Source organism: Bos indicus, chromosome 21 (genome assembly GCF_029378745.1).
Source record: "Bos indicus isolate NIAB-ARS_2022 breed Sahiwal x Tharparkar chromosome 21, NIAB-ARS_B.indTharparkar_mat_pri_1.0, whole genome shotgun sequence".
In the NCBI taxonomy this organism is placed as follows: Eukaryota; Metazoa; Chordata; class Mammalia; order Artiodactyla; family Bovidae; genus Bos; species Bos indicus.
The window spans coordinates 13,114,127-13,140,408 of record NC_091780.1 but is presented as its reverse complement, the minus strand read 5'-3'; the positions used below and the strand labels follow the sequence as shown (position 1 = coordinate 13,140,408).

Genomic DNA, 26,282 nt, shown 5'->3' with positions numbered 1-26,282 from the left:
TAATGTGCTGCGCTGTGTGCTACGTCACTTCAGTCATGTCTGACTCTCTGTGACCTTGTGGACTGTAGCCCTCCAGGCTCTTCTGTCCATGGGATTCTCCAGGCAAGAATACTGGAGTGGGTTGCCATGCCCTCCTCCGGGGAATCGTCCTGACCCAGGGATCGAACCTGCATCTCTTACATCTTTTGCATTGGCAGGTGAGTTCCTTATGACCAGCACCACCTGCGAATCCCCCACTGGCATAATACTGCAAACAAATTTCTCTCCTCTTCACAGCCAAGCTTCTCAGGAGGGTGCCTCTTGTCATGTCTTGGCTTCTGGCTTTCTCGGCTTTCTCATCTCTCTGTCTTCTGGCGTCCGTGTCACTGAGGGCTCTGTGTATGTCTGCTCAGTTCCTCAGTCTTAGCTGACTCTTTGCGACCCCATGGACTCTAGCCCACCAGCTTGTGGACAGCCCACGATTCTGTCCATGGAATTTTCCAGGCAAGAATACTGGAGTGGGTGGCCATTTCCTCCTCCAGGGGAATCTTTCCAGCCCAGGGATCAAACCTGCATCTCCTGTGGCTTCTGCATTGCAGGCAGATTCTCTGCAGCTGAGCCCAACGATGGATGCCACTTAGCTTTCTCCAGGTTACTTCTCTGAAATACTTGAAATGGTTGGTCATTCCCTCTTTGAAGCTGTTCCCTCTTTCAGCTTCTTTGATTTTGTTCCCTCTTCCTGCCTGACTCTCTTGGAGAGTGCTCAGCTTGTATTGTGAATTCTCTTTTCTCTATGCTGCTGTTGGAAATATGTGATCCCAATGGTTGTGTCCTTAATTCTGTTTTCTTTTTACCTTACGTACTGGATTGGGAAGAGGGGAGGATCCTATCTTCCTCTGTTTCTTTTCTATTTTTTAAAGATAATTTTATGGATTGACTTCTTGGCTGTGCTGGGTCTTCCTTGCTGTGTGGACTTTTCTCCAGTTGCAGTGCAGGGGCTTCTTGTGGTGGTGGTACCTCCTCTGGTGGAGCGCGGGCTCCAGGGTGCACAGGCCTCAGCAGTTGTGGCGCACAGGCTTAGTTGCTCCTCGGCATGTAGAATTCTCCAGACCAGGGATCAAACCCTTGTCCTCTGCATTGACAGGTGGATTCTTTACCACTGAGCCACCAGGAAAGCCTGTCCTCCTCATTTTTATCCAAACCTTGTTCTTAAACTCTCAAGTTTGGACAACCAGTTAGGCTATTTAGTCTGTCTCAAGTTTGATAACTTGTCAGTAGAAGATATTCAGTGTGGAATTCGTCTTGTTTTCAGTAAACGGCTCTTGTTCTTATTTCCTTGTGTTCACTGGTAGTTTCCACTGGATTCCCTGCTGCCAGTCAAGACATTTTTCACATCTGCTTTTGGCTCACTCCTCCCCACCCAACACAGATAAGCAACAGATCACATAATTCACCTTCTGGGCCAGTCCCCTCATCTCCACTCTGATTACCATTTCCTTGGTTGATGCTCTTACCACGATGGGTTGATCCATCTGAAGTGCTCCACCAGCATCTTATCCTTAATACCTCATGGATGACACTGTATTGAAATTGTACCAAATTGAGTGCATCAGAATGATTATGTGTATATTTTATTCCTTGAATTAAAACCTAAGGGAAAATATCATATCCTCATTACCATTGTAGGTCCTCATGGCATGGCATGTGAAGTCGTTCAGTTGTGTCTGACTCTTTGCGACCCCGTGGACTGCAGCCCACCAGGCTCCTCTGTCCATGGGATTCTCCAGGCAAGAATACTGGAGTGGGTGGCCATTTCCTTCTCCAGGGGATCTTCCTGACCCAGGAATCGAACCCAGGTTTCCCGCATTGTGGGCAGACGCAGGCAGACGCTTTAACCTCTGAGCCACCAGGAAGCCCAGTGTACCTAGTTTAAAAAAAAAAATCATGAAGCATGAATAGTATGATAGTTCCTTGTCTTTTCATGTCACAGATCTAATTCTTTTGCAGTATTCATACAGTTGTAACTCTTAAAATCCAAAGATGGAAAAAGGAAGTTTCTCCGGTGTAATTTTAGCTCATTGGTGGGTTGAAACCAACATCTGCTTTTAACGTGGCTCTTTATGCTCTGGAACTCACTGTTCACTTTGACCTTCAGTGACTTGAATTTCAAACTGTGTAAGTCAAGGTTGCACATGTGTGTGCTGGGAAGATGGGGCGGTGGTGGGTGACGTGACCGAAGGTGTTAAATACCTCAATGGTGGCTTGGTGACAGCACTTTCTTCATAGCATTTGGAGGTTCTTTTAGTTACTTTCTAATTGCTTCTGCTTATTATTGCTGTTGTTTCATAGCATATTTAAGTTCTATCACTTTTTAATTAGCAGTTATTTCATATGTGGATGAAATTGAAATCAACAAAGCTCAAGCTGTACTAATGTTAAGAAAACACAGCTTTTATTCTGGTAAATACTAAGTTGTAGACATATTTGTTGGATGGAGGAGTGAATGAATGAATTTAAATTGTCATTCTTGTCCTTTTAAGAGCAAACATTACTTTATCACTGAACACAACGCTTGGATGATTGATGACTCTTCATTTAGAAACTAATGGCTTTAACCAGAGAGAATGTTCAAACTCTGTTGCATTGCTTGTCATTTCAAGTGTCACTCTACCCCTTTTCTAAAACTTGAGATTTTCAGATAGGTTTAATCTGGCATTTTTATAAAAGATGAATTACACTTGGGTAAGGTCAGTAATGTGATGCCAGGCATGGCAAAGCTGAGATTGATGGAAACATAACTTTTCTGAATCACCCACTGGGGGATCAGACATGTTCTTCCTCCTCTTTCTAAAGACGACTCTCAGAAGATAGCACTGGTGAATACTTTTAAAATAATCCCTAACATTTTCATCTTATAGCTGCACACTGCATTTCCTGGGGAGATGATCCGTCTAATCAGGACTGTTGACTGAAATGATTTCTAATATATCTTTACCAAAGGCTGCGAAGTTTCAAGTTTCGCCAGCCAGACACCTTGGAGACCTGAGAGAGAAGCAGGAAGTCTTTTTTAGATTTGTTACTGTTTCAAGTAGAGAGATTTTCTTCTGTGGGAGGGAGATCTTTTTATTAACAACCATTTAGATACAAATGGCTATAAAGTTAACTGTTTTTTTTTAGCAGTTTTGTTTGTGTCGTAGCCCTATCACCATTTGACATAGTAATGTTTTGATAATTATTTATTTTATTTGTACCTGTTTTCCCTGTGTGGTTCGCGGCTCAGTAGTGTCTGACTCTGCGACGCTATGGACGACTGGGCTCCTCTGTCCATGGACTTCTCCAGGCAAGAGTTACTGGAGTGGGTTGCCTTTCCCTTCTCCAGGGGATCTTCCCAACCCAGGGATCGAAACCAGGTCTCCCGCATTGCAGGTAGTTTCTTTACCCACTGAGCCACCTGGGAAGCCCCTGGGTAGTGATAAATTCCATTTAGATAAAGACCTCCAAGTAGGGAGTGTGTACACTGTGATGAGGAATCCTGGGGTGTTTCACTAGGAGGAACTGCAGGAGGTCCCTGGGCTTTATGCTGGATGGTTTTAAGGAAGAGCCAGTGGAGGCTGGGACCACCTCCATGCTGGGTGCCACCCTGAAACCAGGGCAGTTTAACAACTGGCTGTTCCAGTAATCTTTGCACAGGAGACAGGAAGAACAAAGTTGGGGGAGCTGTTATGAAGGAATTAATCACTCAGCAGTTAGGGGTTACTACACTATTTGGCAGCGATGGCATGATCTTGGCAACATGTTCTCTGTTGACTTTGCTGCCAGACTTCTCTCTCTGTGGATATTTAACAGTGTAAGTTTCATGAGGGACAAATCTGCTTTTCTTCCCATGAAGAGTTTTGTCTTTTCCTCATGACCGCATTCTAGTGTCCAGAGCAATTTTTGACAGATGGTAGGAGTAAAATACACACAACTGTCCCCTCCTCCCGTGTCTGTTGGAGGAATAACAGCTTTTATTGATGAAATACTTTTCTTTGTCCTGAAGCTATTCCTCTACAAAATACAGGGCTCCTTTCATACAAAAAGAAAAGCCCCTGTAAATAACTTGTAAACATTTGCATGGCATTGTCTAGGTTGATGGGCTGTTAAAATATCACTAGTGAATATCAGGAAGGCAGCTGGCTCAGGGATTGGTGTATTTTCAGTGAGAGTAATTCTCAGCGAGGTTGAGAGAAAGTGTGACTTTCTCAGGTTTGTATTTCCTGCGTGGACCTTTTTCAGAGGAAGTATAACTCTCATGTTCTCATTCCCTGCGTGGATGGATTAGACAGTGGGTAATGTAAGATGTGGTATATGGGGTTTATTGTTTGCTGTTTAGTCACTAGGTCGTGTCCGACTTTTGTGCGACCCCGTGGACTGTAGCCCGCCAGCCTCCTCCATGGGATTTTCCAGGCAAGAATACTAGAGTGGGTTGCCATTTCCTTAAGCGTTACTGAAATTTGAATAACCAAAAAACCCAAAATGTAAAAGGGAAGTAAACCAAAAAACCTTTGATCCTTTAAGCTCATCTCACTCCTCTGACTCTTGTGTGGGACAGTCTCCACAGCACCCAGTGTGATCCTTAGATTACATACCACAGAAGATCTAAACTCTGACCCACCTTCCATCATCTGTCCCTCCCTGCTGTGCGGACTTCCCAGCTCACTTAAAATCTAAAGTCTTAGTTGGGCCAGCCTCTTCTCTGATGTCATCTCTACCTGCTGCCACTGGGTCCTGCAGGTCTGGTTGTATTGACTTCTTTGCTCTTCCTAGGTAACAGGGAGCATGCTTCTGGATTTGGGCTTTGCATGGGCTCTCCTGTCTGTCTGGAATTCTCTTCCCCAAGTAGCCAGTGTTTCTTCTCCTCCCGGTCACTTGGAGGTCTGCTTCTGTGTTCCCCCTTCCTCTGTGAAGTGGCTGTGTCGACCACCCCCCTCCCCATGCATATACAGCCCACTTCAAGAGAGCAGATGCTCCTCATTGACCTGGCTTCTGAATTGATGGATATAATACAAGAGGTCAAGTAGGCTTGGGAAGCTGCTCCTGGGAGTCCATTTAAAAGAACTTTCAGAGTGTATGATACACCAGACTGAATTCAACCTTATCTTCTACATATTTTGCATCTGCATCTGGGCCATGTGTTCATGGCCATGAACTGAAAGCATTACAAAGAAAACTTGTTTTGTTTTGGAAATGTCATCCTTGAAGGAATGTTTATGGTCCGTTTGGCATGTTGACCTTTTAGTGTGCCTCAGCTGGTGAGGGTTTCTAACCATGTGTGTAATTCACGATGCCACAGCTAAATTAAGGCTTCAGTGAACCAGATTTCTCTAACTCCTTTATGGTAAATAGATTCGTGATGTGAGCTTGAATTCCTGCTCTAATAATGAGTGACCTCTCTTAGTTGTGCTTAGTCACTCAGTTGTGTCTGACTGTTTGCAACCCCATGGACTGTAGCCCACCAGGCTCCTCTGTCCATGGGGTTTTTCAGGCAAGAAAATTTGAGTGGGTTGCCATTCCCTTCTAGAGGGGATCTTTGCAACCCAGGGATCAAACCTGGGTTTTCTGCATTGCAGGCAGATTCCTTACCTGTTGAGCCTTTGGGGAAGCCCCCTTCTCTCTCAGAGGAGATGCAAATCTTTTTTTTTTCCTACTTCTGCCTCATCACCTGGGTACAGAGAAGGACATCTGTGTCTACTTGTGAAAATGCAAATTATATGAATGGGCCGGAAGAAGCAACAGGAACAGTGTATAGCGTAGTCTGTAAATGTTAGAGTAAATTTGAGACAAGTTTTTGAAATTTGAAATTTGAGATATTTATTAAAATTCCTCAAGGGAAACACCCTTTAGCAGAGGTGGCAGCAGTGCTTACCTGTTTGAGGCCACACTTGGATTTTTTTTTTTAAACAAGCGTGTTGTCTGTTTTAGCTTGTCTGTCTGGTTTGTATTATGTTGTTACCTGGCAGTTTTTTTCTGAAAGAAGAGACACAGTTCTGAAAATAGTATTTGCCTAAAGGGGAGAAACAAATTCTTTTCTTAGTATTGCAGGCATTTTTTTTTTCCCAGCAGATTAAAGCATTTCATTGTCCAGGAGCTCTAGAAATGTTCTTACCTTGCTTTTTTGATCATACATCCTATCAGCAGACACTTTTTGAGCAGGCACACCCAATATTTACTTATAAATTATGTACATGTGCTGTGATAGTGATAGTACATATATTATTAAACATTCACAAAAATAGAAATTAAAAAAAGACACATGAGATGGGTCAGAATGGACGTTCGAGTGTTTTCTGTGCACATCCCAAGGCTGCGCTGGTCCCTCACGGGGCTTGCTCAGTCCACCCTGGGAACTCCCTGCCCCAGTCCAGTGTCCTTGGGTTTGCAGGATCTCCATGCAAATGCACCCCGAGAAGGTGCTCAGATGCCACACAGGGAGGCTGGAAGGAGAGTCTTCCGTTAATGGTCATGCTAAACTCGCTGACTTCTCCATTCGCCATGACATGTTATAGTGTGTTCAGTGCCTGGTACGGGGTGGTGACCAGGATGAAAAAGTTCACGTTTCACACCTGTTTCTGTTTCTATTCCTGCAGCTGCTACTGATGCTTCTTAAGTCTTATCCAGAATTTCAAAACTGATTTTTTTTTTTTAATGGAAAGTTCTCTTTTTAAAAAAATTATGTATGTTAATTGCTCGGTTGTGTCTGATTCTTTGTGACCCCATGAACTGTGTAGCTTGCTAGGCTCTTCAGTCCATGGAATTCTCTAGGCCAGAATACTGGAGTGGGTTACCATGCCCTTCTTTAGGGGATCTTCCTGACCCAGGAATTAAACCCAGGTCTCGTGCATTGCAGGCTGATTCTTGTAAGTCTGAGCCATTTGGTAGCAAATTCTTGATCTTTACTCTTAGGAAGCTGTTTGGTTTCTATCACATTTAGGGGGAATCTTATTATGTTTAACTATGGGATGCTTACTCAAATACCGTTTTGGTTGTTTAACATACAACACTTTCTAAAATTTTAAGTTCTATATTCTGGAACCACCCTGGTCTAAGGTTTTCACATAAGGAATGTGCAAATGTGCTGTTCCTGCTTCTTTGAAACCTAATCACCCTGTTGTTCAGGGTCTTGCTGTAAGACCTGAGTAAGGATACCTGAGTTTTGAGGGTTTTGATTACTTGAAAAGACTGACTCAAAAATCTCTGCCACTGAAAAGAGCATACCTGCGCTTACTTGGTCACTTGTGCCAATGAAGTCATTTCTGCCTTACTGTGGGATAGGAGAGTAGACTGTAGCCCACCAGCCTCCTCTGTCCATGGACTTTTCCAGGCAAGAATACTGGAGTGGGTCGCCATTCCCTTCTCTAGGGGAATCCTCCCAATCCAGGGATCAAACCCAGGTCTTCCACCTTGCAGGTGGATTCTTTGCTGTCGAGCCTCCAGGGAAACCAGATGATTCTAGTGTAACCTGTAATTGCCAGATTATTGCCCTTTCTAGATCCCTTACCTTTGGTAAGCAGCCTCTGACCTCACTGTCTTTTCTCTCTCTCAGTCCCTCTGGCTCCCTTGTGCTGGTCACCAGCTAGGTCATTTGCCTTATCTCAGGAATATATGAAAAGACGCCACGCTGCTTCTATCCCTGGCCCTACTTTAGTCAGCCCGTCTTCTACCCCCTTCATCTCTGTTGTGTCTACCTGCAGAATCTTGCTGGACCCTTTCTGGTGATTCTGGTCACTGAGGATCTCAGTGGAGATATTAAGTCTGTGAAAAATTACTCTCCAACTCTGTATCCAGTGGGGCTTCCTCCAGCATGCTGTATTCAATTCGAGAATGTTCCATGGCCTTTATCTGTCCTTCCCACGGCTGCAGGCTGCCCACTGAGACAAGGCAAACTCTGCATTCCTGCTTTTCAGCTGTTGGCATCATCTCCTCATCTCTCGATCATAGGGCAGAGCCCTCTTAATAGGCTGGTGTCCTTCTTGACTGTTCCTGTCCTTTTCTGTCTGACCCTCCATCTTCTCTCGCTTTTCACCGCCTGTGGAATGCCTGGGCATAGAGGTTGTAGCCAAGGAGTCAGTGGGGTTTCAAATGCCACATGAAGGACTGAACTTTTCCCTGCAGGCAGTGCAGGAGACTTTACAGGGAGTTCTGTCTCTCCTTTGCTAAGACCCTGGCTCTGGGGTTGCACAAGAGAGATTGCAGAGCACAGAGGCTTGGGAAAGAGGCAGAGACTCAGAGAAAGCTCCGTATTTCATTCCAACTTCAAAATGTTAATTTAGTTGATGAGTTTATTACTTGACTGGTAAAACGGTCTGGCGGAATACAGAGCACATGGGTCCTGACCTAGGCAGCTACGGGTTTTAGTGACAATTCTGCCAGTGAAGGCAGATCTGCTGACAGAGGGCAAGTTAATGTGTTAAGTAGAGACTTCAGTGATTACTCATAATTCCTGCAGGATCTTTATGACTATCATATAAATTAAGTTGGTGACATGTACTGAGTACCAGGAACATAGTACCCATCCAGGAACTGTTGTTTATTCTCTTCCACCCAACCATGAGGTGTCTGTACTGTTGCCCAATCTTGTGAAACCCTAGCATCCGAGGTTGATTCTTTGATATTCCAAATAGCATCTGTGTTAATGGACATAGACAGTATTAGATCATGCTAATAAAAGGAATAGTTTTACTAATCGTATACTAGGCTATTAAATAAAATCCCTACTTAACAGGTATTTATGCCTTTTAGGAATGAATTTGTGCCATAGTTTAAAACTGATGATAATCACTTCTTGGCCTTTGAGCCACGGTCAAGTGTAAAACTAGAGATAAACGTGTTTCCCATAATGCATAACTTTGGATGGAACATCTCGTTTAAGACTGTGCTCTGTGTGAGGTTATAAAACTTTGTTGAATAGGAAAAAGTATTTATTTCAGGAGTTTGAAAAACATAATTTCTTGTATAGGTCAATCCATCTGATTGAACAAATATTTCATTAATTTTTGGAAATTAATAAGTTAATGACTTATATTCTTTCTCTTTAATTATTGTCATTATACATTTTCCTTGAGCAATATAATCTATTTTTTATTCAGAGAAATTTAGCTATTATTCTTTTTAAAAAATATTATTTATTTATTTGGTCGCACTGGGTCTTAGTTGGGGCACGTGGGTTCTTTTGGTTTCAGCGTGTGGGATCTAGTTCCCTCACCAGGGATTGAACCTGAGCCCCCTGCTTTGAGTGTGGAGTCTAAGACACTGCAGCACCAGGGAGGTCCCAATTTAGCTTATTTTAAAACATAAAAAAATTAATTATACTTAATGAATTTTTGGTTAATGTCACATTAAAATACTTTAGTGTTATTAACTATCAGTAAGTGAAACTTTGTATTATTATTACACAGTTATCATTACATTATTTCTTGGTACCCTTTAAGGAAAGTTATGACCAACCTAGATAGCATATTCGAAAGCAGAGACATTACTTTGCCAACAAAGGTTCGTCTAGTCAAGGCTATGGTTTTTCCTGTGGTCATGTATGGATGTGAGAGTTGGACTGTGAAGAAGGCTGAGCGCCGAAGAATTGATGCTTTTGAACTGTGGTGTTGGAGAAGACTCTTGAGAGTCCCTTGGACTGCAAGGAGATCCAACCAGTCCATTCTGAAGGAGATCAGCCCTGGGATTTCTTTGGAAGGAATGATGCTAAAGCTGAAACTCCAGTACTTTGGCCACCTCATGCGAAAAGTTGACTCATTGGAAAAGACTCTGATGCTGGGATGGATTGGGGGCAGGAGGAGAAGGGGACGACAGAGGATGAGATGGCTGGATGGCATCCCTGACTCGATGGACGTGAGTCTGAGTGAACTCCGGGAGTTGGTGATGGACAGGGAGGCCTGGTGTGCTGTGATTCATGGGGTCGCAAAGAGTTGGACACGACTGAGTGACTGAACTGAACTGAACGTGTGTAGTGTTTGCTAACTGAGCTTGCTCTGCTAAGAATTGTTTGAAGGTTGCACTTTTAATTTGTGCAGTGAGTGTGTATGTACCTGTGTTCTAGGTGTTGTATTCCCCAGTCTGTCATATAGCAACTTATAATATGAACTTTTTCTTTTGGGAGATGACTAGGATGTTGCCGGAAACGTATTGTCCTAGATCAACGGTCAAAATTAATGTTCTGTAAACTGGCTCCTAATTTTCATTGTGAAAAAAAATTAAGCAGTGATTACAAGATTTATATAAGTCATAGCTGCTATGTTTATAGGTTCCATTTAATATGCATTTAAAATATTTATTGCTTCTTAAAGTGTATTTTCAGTTCAGTTCAGTTCAGTCACTCAGTCGTGTCCAACTCTTTGCGACCCCATGAATCGCAGCACTCAAGGCCTCCCTGTCCATCACCAACTCCCGGAGTTCACTCAGACTCATGTGCATCAAGTCAGTGATGCCATCCAGCCATCTCATCCTCTGTCATCCCCTTCTCCTCCTGCCCCGACTCCATCCCAGCATCAGAGTCTTTTCCAATGAGTCAACTCTTTGCATGAGGTGGCCAAAGTACTGGACTTTCAGCTTTAGCATCATTCCTTCCAAAGAAATCCCAGGGCTGATCTCCTTCAGAATGGACTGGTTGGATCTCCTTGCAGTCCAAGGGACTCTCAAGAGTCTTCTCCAGCACCACAGTTCAAAAGCATCAATTCTTCAGCGCTCATCCTTCTTCACAGTCCAATTCTCACATCCATACATGACCACAGGAAAAACCATAGCCTTGACTAGACAGACCTTTGTTGGCAAAGTAATGTCTCTGCTTTTCAATAAAGGTTTGTATTGTGTTATGGAAAAACAGATTATTTTTTTTCTTCTTTATAGTGCAAAATAGAATCTTGACTTAAATCTTTGTGACCATAAACCTGTTGGTGGATCAGAACAGGACACATTCTGTCTATCCAAAGAGACATATAGTTGATTCTCATTATTCATATAACACTATGTCTGGGGTTGTTACAAACAACAGGATGACCAAGAAAAAGCAAAAACTGAAAAACTGACACCTAGTAGACTTCGAAAAGGTTATTTGTTTACAGTTTTACAGTGTGAGATCTGAGACAAGAAGGGAGAGCGTTGCCTTGTTCAGCCTTGGTTGGGAATGTGCGCGTTGGGCAACTCCAATTTTTTGTCACCCTGTGTGTGTTCGTGAACGGACCTAGAAAGTGCTACTGGGCAAAGTCACAAGTACAGAAGTCATGAGTGATGGGACTCAGCTGTAGTTAGCATAATGTTGAGACCACATGTGTGCCTTGAATGATGAGTTGAGTAGTTAAACTGTTGCTTCCCAAGAGCTGGATCTGGTAACAGTGAGTAGATCCAAGCTTTCCTGCCTGGAGTGGCTGGGTTCTCTAGCTGATGGAGACCTGTCAGATGCGCCTTGCCTTTCCTGGGTCCCAGTGCCTGCCTCCACTTGTGTAAGTGAGTTGCCATTGGCCTGCCATGGCCCTGCAGTTAGCATCGCCATCCTATCCTGGTCTCTGAGTTGGGAGAGATTAGAATGTGTGATTAAGAAAGCAAGCTGTGGTTTCCCATGTCCTGGGTTCCCATTCTGCCTCTGACACTTACTAACTCCCTGCCCTCCAGCAGGACTACTTAGCTTCTCTGCACATTCTTTTCTTCTCTGTAAAATGGGAATAATAACATTGGCTACCTGGTTATGTTAGTTGTTGAGACACTATGTATTTCGTGTGTCAGATATTTAAGACAGGAGGTAGTTTATAAGCCCTCAGAGGTAAGCTGTTAATCCACCCGGTTATCCATACCCAACTGGCCTTTTCATTTTTCTTAAGGATTTTATGATACGCCACCACTAAATACAAGACCTGCTCCAAAATTTTCTTTTTAAGGAAAAGAATGAAGGTGAAAGGTAGCAAAAAGGTAAAAGGTGAAAGCTGTAAAAAGGTGAAGCTGAAATGATACTGGAACAGACTGCTAGGTTAGGTTAGGGGAGAGAGGGACTCTGAATTTAGTCCTGAGTTTTGATCAGTTCCCCAAAAGGAAGGCCTGCTTCTCATTACCTTTTACGTAAAAGCTGTTGTTCAGGAGGTGCGCGGCAGTTTCTGGACCGAGTGGTTTCTTTGTTGATTATTCGTAAGACTGCTTGGTAGCAGATGCCAGTCACGCTGGTTTGTAACGCATTTGTGTGTACCCACGTCGCTCTCTCACCCTGGGATCTTGGAGGCTGGGTGTTATCTTACCGCATTGACTTCAGATCTCCAGGTCTAGCCTGGAGACACTAACTCTGCTGCAGAGTCCGCTTGTGATGGTGTGATTGCCAAACACTTGTCTCTACAAGGGCCCTGTGTGTGTTCTTCCCCTGATTTTATCGTGGATCACAGGCACGCTACTCTAGTGCAGAGAAAGGCATTGGGTGTTGTATAGAGATAATGAAGGCGTAAAAGGAAGAGAAAGGACCAAGTCCAGGGTGGCTTGTGTATGGGGCCACAGTGACTGGGGCCCTAATGCCATATACTGCATGCTTTTGGTTCATGCCTCTTGAGTATTCAGTATGTTAAAACACCTCCCTCTGCGTATGCATTTGTTCACCCACAGACTGCATATACATGGCTCTTATATACTGTGTGCTGTGCTTAGTCACTCAGCTGTGTGTCCATGGTGGTTCTCCAGGCAGGAACACTGGAGTGGGTTTCCATGCCCTCCTCCAGGGGATCTTCCCAATCCAGGGATCGAACCCAGGTCTCCCATATTGCAGGTGGCTTCATTGCCGCCTGAGCTACCAGGGAAGCCCAAGAATACTGGAGTGGGTAGCCTACCCCTTCTCCAGGGCATCTTTCTGACCTAGGAATCAAACTTGGGTCTCCTGCATTGCAGGCGGATTCTTTACCAGCTGAGCTACCAGGGAGGCCCTATATACATTGTAATTAGCATTAAAAAGAGGTTGAAAAGGAAGGATGACTGTTCTCAAAGGAGATTATGGAGATAATTACATAGCTATAAAAATTCACTAATATTATTCACTCAATTATGCACTTAAAAATGGGTGAATTTTCTATTCTATAAATTAGGCCTTCATAAAAAAGTCTAAAAAAGGAAGGATGAGATGGAGATGGAATTTTCAGTATCTAAACATCTCAAAACCTATTATAAATATCAAGAACCCTTTTACTCTCACCTGAGTTATGGAGAACTAAATACTTGTTACTAAGAGCAGTGTGGTTAAACATGGAATCTTAAATTATTTTAATCACTTAATTGTTTAATTAAAAAGAAAGCTCACTTTAGGAGTGTAATTACCACTCTCTATTGCTTTTGCCGGTGCTTAATTATCAGCGTTCTCTTTAGTCTGTAGTTTCTTTGCAAGGATCTTTTTCAGGGAAACTTGATAACATTTTAAAATTTCTTTAGCCAGGTGTGTGACACACATGTGTACACACGCACACACCCTACCTTTCACTTTGCAGCACACATATCCTGAGAGCCTGTGATCTCCGTACTGTGAAATTTCCATTTTTCCCTCAGAGGATTAGGTGTGGGGACCACATTCTCTTCCCTTTCATGGCTTTATTAGTGCCTTTCACTAGGGGAATTGCATGCAAATACTTTTTGGTTTGTTTGTGCTGTATTTTTATTATACTTTTTTATCTGTCCACTTCTTCAGGACACACACCTCCTGAGTCCAGGGACTTCAGTTCATTGTGGCCTTGCTAGCCCTTTGACCCATTCCTAGCACAAATTCTTGGTTCAATAAATATTGTCAAGTGAGTGAATCAACCTGCATATTAAATTTTAGCAATAATTAATGCTTCTCAATTTAAAAATAAAGATAAATATATGTAGAAGTTCTGTTCTTAATTCCTGCCCACACTGAGATGAATGCACTCACCTTCGGAGACCACTACCTGTGAGTGGGTGGACTGTGAGGAGCAGGGAGGAGGTGAAAGCTTGGGGCCACTAAGAAATATGCTTCACTGGGAGATCAGACTCTCTTCCGGCATCTGGATCAGATCCATTTTACCAGTGGGCTCCCCCATAGCTCAGGGGGTAAAGAATCTGCATGCAATGCAGAAGACATAGGAGATGCAGATTCGATCCCTGGGTTGTGAAGATCTCCTGGGGAGGAAATGGCAGCCCACTCCAGTATTCTTGCCTGAAAAATCCCCTGGACAGAGGAGCTTGATGGGCTACAGTCTTTATGGGGTCTCAAAGATTCAGACACAATGGAGCGACTAAGCACACACGTACTTTATCAGTATCGTGTTTCTCTGGTGGCTCAGTGGTAAAGAATCCGCCTGCAATGCAGGAGATGTGAGTTTGATCCCTTAGATGGGAAGATCCCCTGGAGAAGGATATGGCAATGCACTCCATTATTCTTGCCTCCTAAACGGAGGAGCCTGATGCGCTACAGTCCATGAGGTCACAAAGAGACACGACTGAGCGACTAAGCAACAGCAACACAACAAATCCCTCTTTAGAACATCGTGAGGCATTCTTGAAATACAGTGCAAAGGACTGCTGGTGGTGTTTGAGGGATTTTAAGATTGAAAGCGTGACACTGTGCTCAACCACTGACTCTCCACAGCAGCAGGGCTGGCAGGGACCGGGAAGTACTCGGGTGAATTGCATCATTTTGGTTTGTTTTGAAGAACTGCCCTGCAGCTTGGGTAAAATCCAGTTCGTTCAGTTTTTTTATGACCAGTTTTATTGAGGTGTAATATAGGCTAAAATTTACCCTTTGGAGATAAATAGTTGTCTTGAGTTTGAGAAACAGTCATGCAAGCACCACCACAGATCATGATATACACTGTTTCTTATCACCCACCAAAGTTCCCCGTTCCCTTTTGTAGTTGTCTTCTTTCCCAAGCCACCACTGATCTTATTTCTTCCGTCCAGTTTTCCCTTTCCTAGAATGTCATAAAAGATGGTATCAGACAGTATATAGCCTTTTGTGTTTTGCTTCTTGCACTTAACGTTTTTACGTCGATATCCATGTTGTTGTGTATATTAGAAGTTTATTCCTTTTTATTGCTGCATGGTGTTCCATCATATGAATGTACCCTATCTTTACTTGACTTTCACTTTTCATTAAAAGCTATTTACTGGTTTTGGGAGAGTTGGGTTAAGTTTTTGATGATTTTTGAATACAGCTTTCATAAACAGATATGTTTCAGTAGTATGGATATCTGTTTGAATTCTTTTTCGAGTGAATGCCTATAAGTGGTGGTGTTGGGCCGTATGGTAAGTATATGTTTAAATGTATAGGAAACCGCCAGACTGTTTTCCTGAGTGTCTGTACCGGTTTGCGTTCCTGTCAGCAAACAGGAAAGCTCCAGTTGCTCAGCAGCCCTGCCCGCACTTGCACTGCCCGTGTTTTGCACTTGCTTGCTTGGTTTTGGTCACTGTAGAAGAGAGCTGGTTTCGTCCTGAGTGTCAGGGTACGGGCACGGTCTTCTGTTCATTTTTCTCTTCCTGATTCTTTACTTTTCGTTGTCACTTCTCTTTTTCTTGAGGAAGTCTTCCATCTTGCTTTTCCTCTTCACTGGCTTCATTTGTATAGACCGTGGGATTCGTGCCTCATTAAATACCGTTCCAGGTCTCTCTGCACATTTGCGGTATGTTTAACAGCACTCTGCTCCTTGCTCTGCCCTTACCGTTAGATCATGAACTTATGGGTGGGCCTTGTTCTGATAAGAACCAAGAGCCACTTAGGTAATGCTCTCTGTTGCTTGGGTTGTAGAGGATAAGAAAAATAGAATCAGTCTTGAAAAAATTATTTTAAAAGACTCTAATTTATAATCTTTTGGTGTATTTTTGGATCTAAGAGAAGCCTATTTGTCAGATTTTCAGTTCTGAATTGGGTATCAATTGGCAAAACCCTGTTATTGATATTATTATTTAAGCTACTAATATGAGGGCTTTTAAATTGCTTGTTAAATTGGCTTCATTACTATGTGTTCTTCATTGAGTTTGCCACTTCTGAAGTGTCCGTTGAAATGTCTCCTATTGAAGCAGTTAGGTTTGGTTGGGCTTGGTTTCAAGTTCTGCCAATTTTCAAGCTCTCTCCAAATTCAGTTGTAAGTATAATTAATGTTTTAGATAATACTAATTTTTTCTTGTGACTTTGGTTGTCTTGGATCATATCATTTCATTGGTTGTATTATAAAGATTTGAATGTCTTGTCTTAAAGAAGACATAAAGAATGAATGAATTGTCTTGCTCCGAATGCTAGTAATCCCCTCTTCCATCACTGTTAAACAGTGCTGATCTGGATCAGTCTGGGTTTCAGTTTCCAGAACTGTGGACCTGAACAAGTTGCATTTTCCTCATCAACTTGGAGGAAAGCTGGAGTGAAAATGCTTACTGTCTAATATCACTGGGGGCTTCTCAGGTGGCGCAGTGGTAAAGAATCTACCTGTCAATACAGGAGACTCAAGAGATGCAGGTTCGATCTGTAGGTTGGGTAGATCCCCTGGAGGAGGAGGAGTAAATGGCAACTCACTCCGGTGTTCTTGCCTGGAAAATTCCATGGACAGGGGAGCCTGATGGGTATAGTCCAGGGTGTCACAAAAGAGTTGGACACGATTGAGTGACTGAGTGTGCCCACACACACATAAGATCATTGTGAGCATTGCTGATGATGTAAATGAAGCAGTGAACACAGCACCAGATGCATAGTAAAATTAGCAGAGTGTGGCTGGCTGGAGTGGCTTTCCAACCAGCTCAGGGTAAAATCCAGGGTCCTGGCAGGGACCAGCGGGAACTTGCCTGATTCGACCTGCTCCTCTCGAAACTCATCTCCTGTGGTTCTCTGTCCTGCCTCTCCAGTCACACACTGGACTCCTTGTGGTTTCTCTGTCTCCCTGAGAGAGCTGCCCGCCTCTGGACCTCCTGCACTTGTTCCTTCTTCTGTGGGCAGGTTCCTTTTCTCTCCATGTCCACTGCACGCTCCACCCCCACTTTCTTCCTTTCCTCCTCCACCCACTTGATCTGAGGGAGGCTTTCCTGTTATGCAGAAATGGCAGCCTGGCTCTCAGCAGCCACCTCTTCCCCTCAGCTCTTGTTCTTTCCCTTACCATCACTCAATATATTAAATATTTTTTGGCTTATTGTCAGTCTTTTTCAAGTGGAACATACATTTCATGAAAGCAGGGACTCTGTTTTGTTCACTGATGAATCCCTAATGGCTGTAATATCCCCTAGGACATAGATGCCAATAAACTTTTATTGAATGAATGAATTATTAAAGATAGCAAAGAAAAGAAATTATAATTGGTTTGTATACATATGTTGTGTGTAAGAGAGAGAGAGAGACTGTGTGTGTGTAATAAAGTTATACTTTCTAATAGTTTCTAATCCAGATGGTGGAATTAATCAATTACAGAAATCTCTCCATCTAAACAGTTTTGAGAAATAGTGTAAGAGGTAAGAGACCAGGTTGTCGTAATCGGATTTCTCTACTCTCTACTCACTCAACTCTGTGATTCTTCCTTTACTTTTAATTGAGGAAAGCATGATACTTTTATTTTTGATAAGAGACTGTTTTAAGGATATAATGATGTGATTATTCTTTGTGTGTTTTTAAATTGGTTGCAGATCCCTAGAGGTCATCAACATTATTACCCATAGCACCTTAGAATGATTTGAGTTTTCTTATCTGCTTGGAGGAGGTGTAATTGTTCTTTGGCTAGATGATAGATATTTATTGCTTCTTATAGGTATAGACTTGGGAAATGCTTTTAAGGGTTGCGTTATTTTAAAAAAACCCACTGGCTTGATGTTTTGGGACCAGGGGAATGATAAGCTGTGTGAGATGCCTATTTAAAAGAGAGTTTTCATAAGTGAAATTTCCTTCTTGTAGTTGATTGGTCCAACTATTTCTCTGATAGGTGTTGTTTTGTATTCTGAAAAATTTGTGTTGATTTGGTGACTTATGAATAAGCACAGATTGTTAAACAGGCTCTGTTCCAAGCAAGAAATGACACAGGAAGATATGTATAAGGTTTCCTCGGTTTTAAATTATTGTGTCTTTAGGCTAACCTTTTAATTGTATTTTGTGTCCTAAAATAGCTTCTGCAATATGCACTTTCCCCAGGTGGGATGATATTTTTACTGGCTATTAAATCTCTCTCATACTATCCCTCTGCCAGTGAAGTCCTAAATATACTTCAGGTATTCTATTTCTACAGATAATTTCCAGACAAGGCAATCTTTACATGTAATAATGATGGACAGGATATTTGAGGCTTGGCAGTTGTTTTCAAATGTAGGTACTGGTTAAGATATCTCTGTGTGTGGTTTAACATGGGACCATTAAGCTCAGCTGTGTGAAAACATGAACCACATTCCTTTATATCTAGTGTGTGGGCTTCCCTGGTGGCTCAGAAGGTAAAAGAATCCACCTGCAGTGTAGGAGACCAGGATTCCATCTGGCTCAAAAAGATCCTGTGAAGAAGGGAATGGCAACCCACTCCAGTGTTCTTTCCTGGAGAATTCTGTGGATAGAGGAGCCTGGTGGGCTACAGTTCATAGAGTCGTAAAGAGTCAGACACGATTGAGTGACTAACACACACATACCTAGTGTGTATTGTTAAGACTCAGGAATTTCCTTCAAAATCTGGACATTTGAGTGGATGGCCCTGGGACTCTTTAATTGGATGGACTCAATGCTGACGTCCCGTCTTTCTCATCCCTTTATCAAGTCCTGTCAACTCAGCATCATTGCTGTTTCTCAGTCCTCTTTTCTCTACTAAAACAAGAAGACAGAAGAGTCAGAAGACAGATCTGAACAACAGTCTGACGACTTCAGCTGATTGGCATGTATAGAACCCCGAACTGCAGAACTGACTGACTGTGGCTAGGCAATAAAGAGTGCTGCCATTCCTCCTTCAATAAAGAGGAAACATGAGGATTTTCCTTTTCATTTAACCATTAGGAGTCAAGATAGAACTCAATAATGTAAAGATAACTAGACAATCCCATTGCTTATAATTTTGTTTATTTACTGGCTGTGCTGGGTCTTCAGTACTGCCCAGGCTTTTCTCTTGTTGCCGAGTAGGAGGGCTCTCTCGGGTTGCAGCATGTGGGCTTCTCACTGCAGAGGCTTCTCTTGTTGTGGAGTGTGGGCTCTGGGGCTCGAGGGCTTCAGTCATTGAGGCACTGGAGGTCAGTGTTGCAGCTCCCAGGCTCTAGAGAGCGGGCTCAGTAGTTGTGGAGCATGGGCTTAGTTGCTCTGCAGCACGTGGGATCTTCCTGGATCAGGGATCTAACCCATGTCCCCTGCATTGGTAGGCAGATTTTTTACCACTGAGCCATCAGGGAATTCCCCCCCCCCCCTTTTTTTTTTAAGAAATTAAGCTCTATACCTCTAGGAAAGGGACTTCCCTCGTGGTTCAGTGGTAAAGAACCCACCTGCCAAAGCAGGAGGCATGAGAGACACGAGTTTGATCACTAGGTCAGGAAGATCTGGAAGAGGGCCTGGCAACCCACTCCAGTATTCTTGCCTGGAGAATCCCATGGACAGAGGAGCCTGGCAGGCTGCTGTCCATAGGGTTGCACAGAGTCAAATACGACTGAAGTGACTTTGCACACACACATGCACCTCTAGGAAAACCTGTGTATCACAGAAGAACTCAAGATAGAAATTAGGAAGTCTTTTGAATTAAATGGTAATGATTCTGACATAATGATTTGACATAAGACTTGTGGGATGCAGCTAGTCTGAAAATCAATATCCAGTTTTCCATGTCAAGAATCTAAATGAAAAAAAGAAACTTAAACCCAGAGGGTATAGGAAGAAGGAAAAAGTAACATATGAAACAGGAATCAGTAAATAAATCAACAAAAGTTAATTTTAGAAATATTAAAAACTAATAAACCCCTTAAGACTGATCAAGAAAATAAGAGATAGAGCATATTACCAATATACTATTCCATATTGAATTGGAAACTCTGAGCAGTAAAGGAAGAAAAAATACTTATTTTAGAAAAGATGAATGTATAAATGAACTGTGGTATATCCACACTATGGAATATTATTCAGCAACAAAAATAAAACAGCTATCAAGACACAAAAAGGCATGGAGGACATTTAAATGCATATTACCAAGTGAAAGAAGTCAGTCTGAGAAGGCTACGTAAAGTGTGTTTCCAACTGTATCACATTCTGGAGAAGGCAAAACTGTGGACAGTGAAAAGATTAATGATTGCCAGGTTTAAGGAGGGGAGAGGAGGGAGGGATAGGTGGGTGATTTTTACAACACTGAGACGATTGTATATGAGTAGACACATGACCTTATGCATCTGTCCAAGCTAATAGAACTATACAATACAGAAGTAAATACTAAGGTAAATTATAGACCTTAGTTAATAATAAATGTATCAATAATAGTCCATCAATTATAAGTATATTAGTGTAGATCTTAATAACTAGGGATATTGTATATAGGGAGGAAGAGGAGATATGAGATTATACTTTTCAATTACTCTGTATGCCTAAAATTGCTCTAAAAATTTCAATCTGTTACCAAAAAAAAGAGAGAGATATAGAAAGTAACCATATTCATAGCTAGAAAGAGAACAATATGAAGCTGTTCTCAGATTAATTTGTAAAGCAGTTCGCAGTCAAAATCTCCACTGCTTTTATTTGGAGGTGGGGGTATTAGACTTTTGAATTCTGAAATTTACATGGAAGAACAAAGAAAAAAAGAAATTAATCTGAAGGACCACAGCAAGGTGGGGGCTTATGTTATTGGATATCAAGACTTACTACAGGTCTATGTAGGAAATAATTATTATGAGATACTGGCACAGGTATAGTTAGATAGAGATCTTAGGAATGGAAATTATATATCTGATACAGGTGAAGGTCATTGGGAGTTAGAGTAGGTCTTATCAATAAAAAGTGCTTTAAAGTTTGGTTATCCATATGGATAAAAAATAAAATATCATACCCACCTCAAACCATAAGTAAACAATTCAGGATAAAGATTGTGAAAAGCAAAACTTCAGAGCTTTTCCAGGAAGATGTATGAGAATGTATGTGTGACCTTGAGGGTTTTAAACCATACCCCTGGGATAAATGCCACACACAAACACACAATATGCAAAGAAAAATACTTATAAATTCAGCTCATTAAATTTTTTATACATGTGAATCTTGGTACCTTAATAGAAATCTTTCTTTTTTTAAGGCTAGATACTGGGTGAAGAGATTTACAACAAAAATACAAAGAAAGCATTATTATTAGATTGTTTAAAGTACCATTTCCAATAAATAAGAAAAAAACTCTGAAGCTATCATGCTAAGAGAATAATGGATCAATCCCCTTTCACAATTTCAGATAGGCACATGTTAGAAAAATCTTGCAATGGTAGGTGCAGGCAAAAATTGCACAATAGGAAATTATTGGCTGATGTTAGATATATTAATTAATATATCTACTTTGAAGAACAATTTGGCAATACCTTGTGAGTCAAGTGTAGGATTCACATAACCTGCAAACCAATAACTCAACTCTGAGATACGGTGTTTCTCAATGGGACCTTACTGGTACTTTGGGCAGGGCAAGCCTCTCTTCTGGGGTGTCATTCATATCTCTGAGTCACACCCACTGTGTGTGCGTTATGTCTCCTACTGTGGTCATTCAAGCATCCAAACATTCTTCAGACATTTCTGATCACTTCTAATGGGGCTTCCCTGGTTCAGATGGTAAAGAATCTGCCTACAATGCAGGAGACCCAGGTTTGATCCCTGAGTTGAGATCCCCTGGAGAGGGAATGGCAACCCACTCCAGTACTCTTGCCTGGAGAATTGCACGGACAGAGGAGCCTGGCGGGCTACAGTCCATGGGAGCACCAAGAGTCAGACGTGGCTGAGTGACTAACACTTTCACTTTCTAACGGAGGAGTCCATGGCTGATTGAAAACCCTGAGAGAAATTGACTTATGCATCAGAAGATATGTCTAAGAATCTCCTTTAAAGCTTTGTGTAACTATGTAGTTGTAAAATATGGTAAGCATCTTAAGGATCCATCAGCAGGAAAATCAAATTGTGGAATCTTCTGAAAATGGAAATAGGATATGACTGTTAAAAATCTCTCTAATAAAACTACGTTTATCATTGTGGATAAAGTTCTTGAAAGAAATGTTGACTTAAAAGCATGGTTCAAGGATGTACTGTCTAAAATGAGGAGTATAGTCATTATTTTGTAATGTCTGTAAGTGGAAAGTAGCCTTTTAAAATTGTATAAAATATTTTAAAAATTGAGGAAAAGGATAGAGGAAGATTATTATGTCCCTCAGGTACCTCTGAATTGTTTGACATGATAAAATAAATATGCATTACTGTTAAAAATATAAAAGTTTGGGGTAATATACAATTTATATAAAGCTTGCAATAAAGTTTCTAATTATGAAAAATAGTACTATGTTACATACCCCTGAATGACCTCTAACAAAATAACTGTATTATGATAAATATAATTTAGAATAGTGGTTCCTTCTAACAGGGCATGAGGGGAAAGTCATCAGAAAGAACTGCACAGGTAGTGTTGTTGCAGCTAAGTTTTTATTTCACCAGTACCTTGGTGTTATATAATTTTCTATGCATATTCATAGGGCTAATTTTTTCTTTTTTAGAAAGTTACGAAAGAAAACAAAGTTTGAAACAAACAAACCAGCAACAAGAAGGGGTGTAGGAATACATAACCACTGCTGAGAATATCTGAGTGTTGCTATGAGGTCCAGAGATTTGAAAATGATTATGAACTGAGGTATGTATATAAACAGTGTCAGGGTGAAATCAACAAATCATTCAATAAACAGAACAATTAATAACGTAAATTATTTAGATCAAGGAAAATCAGGAAAGGTTTAGAAGACCTTAGGGTAGGAGATATAATGTTAAAACCCACTTAGTATTTATTTAATGTTTGCAAAGCACTTTGATGGTATGATCTCACTGGATCCTGACACAGAATTTGACAATAAAACAAGAGACGCACATGTAGAGAGAGGACATGTGGGGATAGGGGAAGGAAGGTATGGGATGAATCGGGAGGTTGGGATTGACATAGATGCATTACCCTGTGTGAAATAGATAGCTAGCGGGAACCTGCTGGGTAGCACAGGGAGCTCAGCTTGGTACTCCGTGATGACTTAGAGGCGTGGGATGGTGGCCGGGATGGTGGCTGGGAGCGCGGCTCAGGAGGGAGGAGATGTATGTGTACACAGCCTGAAGAAGCTCACGGCCAGAGGAGCCTGGTGGGCTGCAGTCCACAGGACCACTCAGAGCCTGACACCACTGAAGCGACTTGACGGGCACGGATGCATAGCTGATTCACTTCATCCTACAGCAGAAACTAACACGATATTGTAAAGCAGTTACTCTCCAGTTAAACAAATGAGAGATGGCACGTGAGGAGGGACTGGTACTTGACGTGGTGCTGAGCTCCTTAGTTTGTTCGATTGATTTCCTTTCTCTAGGTGCAGTTAAAGTGAAAACACAAGAGTGCTGAAGAAATTTGCATTTGTGAAACCTGAGGGTCAGTGTTCATGCTGACTATAGAGCATTGGAAAGCTACCAGAAATGATGAGCGCCTGGTAATCACTGTTGCCTTCCCTCCCTTCTCTCTCCCATTTCTCTTGGGATAAAGGGGACATCCCCAAATTGCAGACTGTTATTTAGGTCACCTATCCCACTCCAGTATTCTTGCCTGGAGAATCCCAGGGACGGCGGAGCCTGGTGGGCTGCCATCTATGGGGTTACACAGAGTTGGACACGACTGAAGCGACTTAGCAGCAGTAGCAGCAGCAGCATCCCTGCCAGAACTCCAGACATTGATAAAAGATGGTAGAAACCCTTGGGTAGGGTAAAGGTCCTCATGGTCTCTGTGTTCCCTGATAACACTGAGATTTTCTTTTCAGGATGTCTAGCATCAGGCTGGCCCAGCTTTTACTGTCAGAGCACCACCTACCCCTTTAAGTTGAGTTAGGCCTCCTTAGCTGTTAGGTCTCTGGTTCCTCTTAAATGCTTCTGGATGGGAGGATGCTGCTCACAGTTCAGCCTGGCCTTGAAAGTGATGAAAGAATGAAAGTGAAACGTGAAAGTGTTGGTTGCATCTGACTCTTTGCGCCTCCTTGGGCTGTAGCCCAGCAAGCTCCTCTGTCCATGGATGTCTCCAGACAGGAATACTGGAGTGTGTTGCCATTTCCTTCTCCAGGAGATCTTCCAGACGCAGGGATTGAATCCAGGTCTCCTGTGTTGGCAGATACATTCTTTACCTTCTTGACCCTCACCTACCTTCTCTGGTGAGGGAAGCCCATAGAATTCCACTGATTTAATTGACCTTTTCTCATCTCGTTTTCTTCCTACACTCCCTGCAGACCCACCCACTTATTGTTTTTTAAGTTGAGCTGACTCTTTTCATGTTTATACTTTTAAAAATTTTAACTTTGAGATTTCATTTTTTTCTTTCTTTTTGGTTTCTCTTTTTTAAAGAAAAATCTGCTTTGTTTTCTTTCAGTTACTCTTGCTAAAAACGAATCAGAATAATTTAGACAGTCTCCATTTCTTCCATATCTGTTCGTTTTGACAGCTTATGTTAAAGCATTGGCATTCTTAATAACATTTCTATGTCAGGGATTCCAAAGACTGCCCCCAGGTCAGGTGGCTATCTAGAAGGACTCAGCATTTGGTCATGCTCATAGCTATGATTTCCTAAGGGAAAGGATGCTCAGCAAAATCAGTGAAGAGAAAAATGCATAGAAGAAAAATGCATACAGATTCCCCTGTAAAGAATCACTTAGGACAGGTTTGATTCCTCTAACGAGATGTGATGGCACCTGCGAAATGTTGTCTACCAGGGAAACTCATTAGAGAAATATTTTTCTGGCTACCCAGAATTTAGAGGGTAGTACACGGATCTCTGGATGTAAGGGAGGGCTGAAGACATAGACTAAGTGGACCAAAATTGGAGGCTCTGTCACAGCCAACATTTTATCTCACAAACAGGAGCGTCTCTGGCTCTGCTGTCACTGGACTGGCCTCCAGGGTGACAGTCCCTGTTGTCAAAAGCATTTTCATCCTTAGATGCTCTGCTGGTGTTTAACTCTTCACTTCACCACAGCTGCCATTGGAGAGGTTTTTGAAGTAGATTTGTGTTGGGAACTGGTCACATAGGCACCCTCTACCTAGCATATATTACATGTCCAGACTTTTAGATGGGAAGCCGGTATTCAGCATAAGACAAATGGTTTGCATACATGGTTTAGGGACAGTGAGATGCTCTTGTCACTCAGGATGGTGGGAAGCATCTAGGTTCCTAGATGCTACCCCAGGAATAACCGTGCACGTAGGTCTTTTCAGTTCAGTTCAGTCGCTCAGTCGTGTCCGACTCTTGGCGACCCCATGAACCGCAGCATGCCAGGCCTCCCTGTCCATCACCAACTCCCGGAGTTCACTCAAACCCATGTCCATTGAGTTGGTGATGCCATCCAGCCATCTCGTCCTCTGTCGTCCCCTTCTCCTCCTGCCCTCAGTAGGTCTTTTAAAAGATAGCAATCTCAGATCTGCTACTTCTGCTTTTCTGTGCGATTTCTTTATTCTTTTGGAATGGAGTGTTAACCCAGGGCTCATTTAAAAACCATGTATACCTTTTGGTCTTCTGGTCATTGCAGGGCAAGATAATAACTGTGGATATGCTGTCAGTTCAGTTCAGTTCAGTCGCTCAGTCGTGTCCGACTCTTTGCGACCCCATGAATCGCAGCACGCCAGGCCTCCCTGTCCATCACCAACTCCCGGAGTTCACTCAGACTCACATCCATCGAGTCGGTGATGCCATCCAGCCATCTCATCCTCTGTCGTCCCCTTCTCCTCCTGCCCCCAATCCCTCCCAGGATATGCTGTCAGAGATGGAATTAAAGTGAAACTACAGTTATCTGATGCTTCAGATAATCTTGCGCCTTCCTCTCCTTTCCTCTACTCTTCTCCAAGCACGGACTATGAATTAGGAGTGATTGGTAAAGAGGTAAGAAATTCTGAGATTTTTTTTTTTTTTCTGTAGATGAGATTTTTAAGAGAACAGTCGTGTTGGCAGGGCATGTCATTAACCAGAGGAGATAGAACCTACTTCTCTGTTTGTTTGTTTGTTTGTTTTTTTCTTTCCAAGAACATATGTAGGGGGACTAAAAATGCATCCAGTCCTTGTGGGTGATCTCAGTTATAGAGAGGTTTCTGTCTCCATGATATTGTCGTTTTAATTTAGTTGCTAAGCTGT

The 26,282-nt window shown here is 42.3% G+C and overlaps 1 protein-coding gene across 6 annotated transcripts in view; it reads left to right on the top strand.

The window, feature by feature from the left end:
• The window catches only part of MCTP2 (multiple C2 and transmembrane domain containing 2), a 260,113-nt gene that overhangs the window by 24,916 nt on the left and 208,915 nt on the right, over positions 1-26,282 (top strand). For 2 of the 6 annotated variants that reach the window (XM_070775042.1, XM_070775048.1), the window contains exons 2-3: positions 22,645-22,778; positions 23,491-23,607. The exons of 1 other annotated variant lie outside the window; for it this stretch is intronic. In XM_070775042.1, coding sequence (XP_070631143.1) covers positions 23,560-23,607 — 48 coding nt within the window. In that variant the 5' untranslated portion in view covers positions 22,645-22,778; positions 23,491-23,559. Of the gene's footprint in view, positions 1-22,644; positions 22,779-23,490; positions 23,608-25,683; positions 26,034-26,282 lie in introns of those variants that run through there. 3 more of the 6 variants (XM_070775047.1, XM_070775045.1, XM_070775043.1) reach the window with 3 other exon arrangements.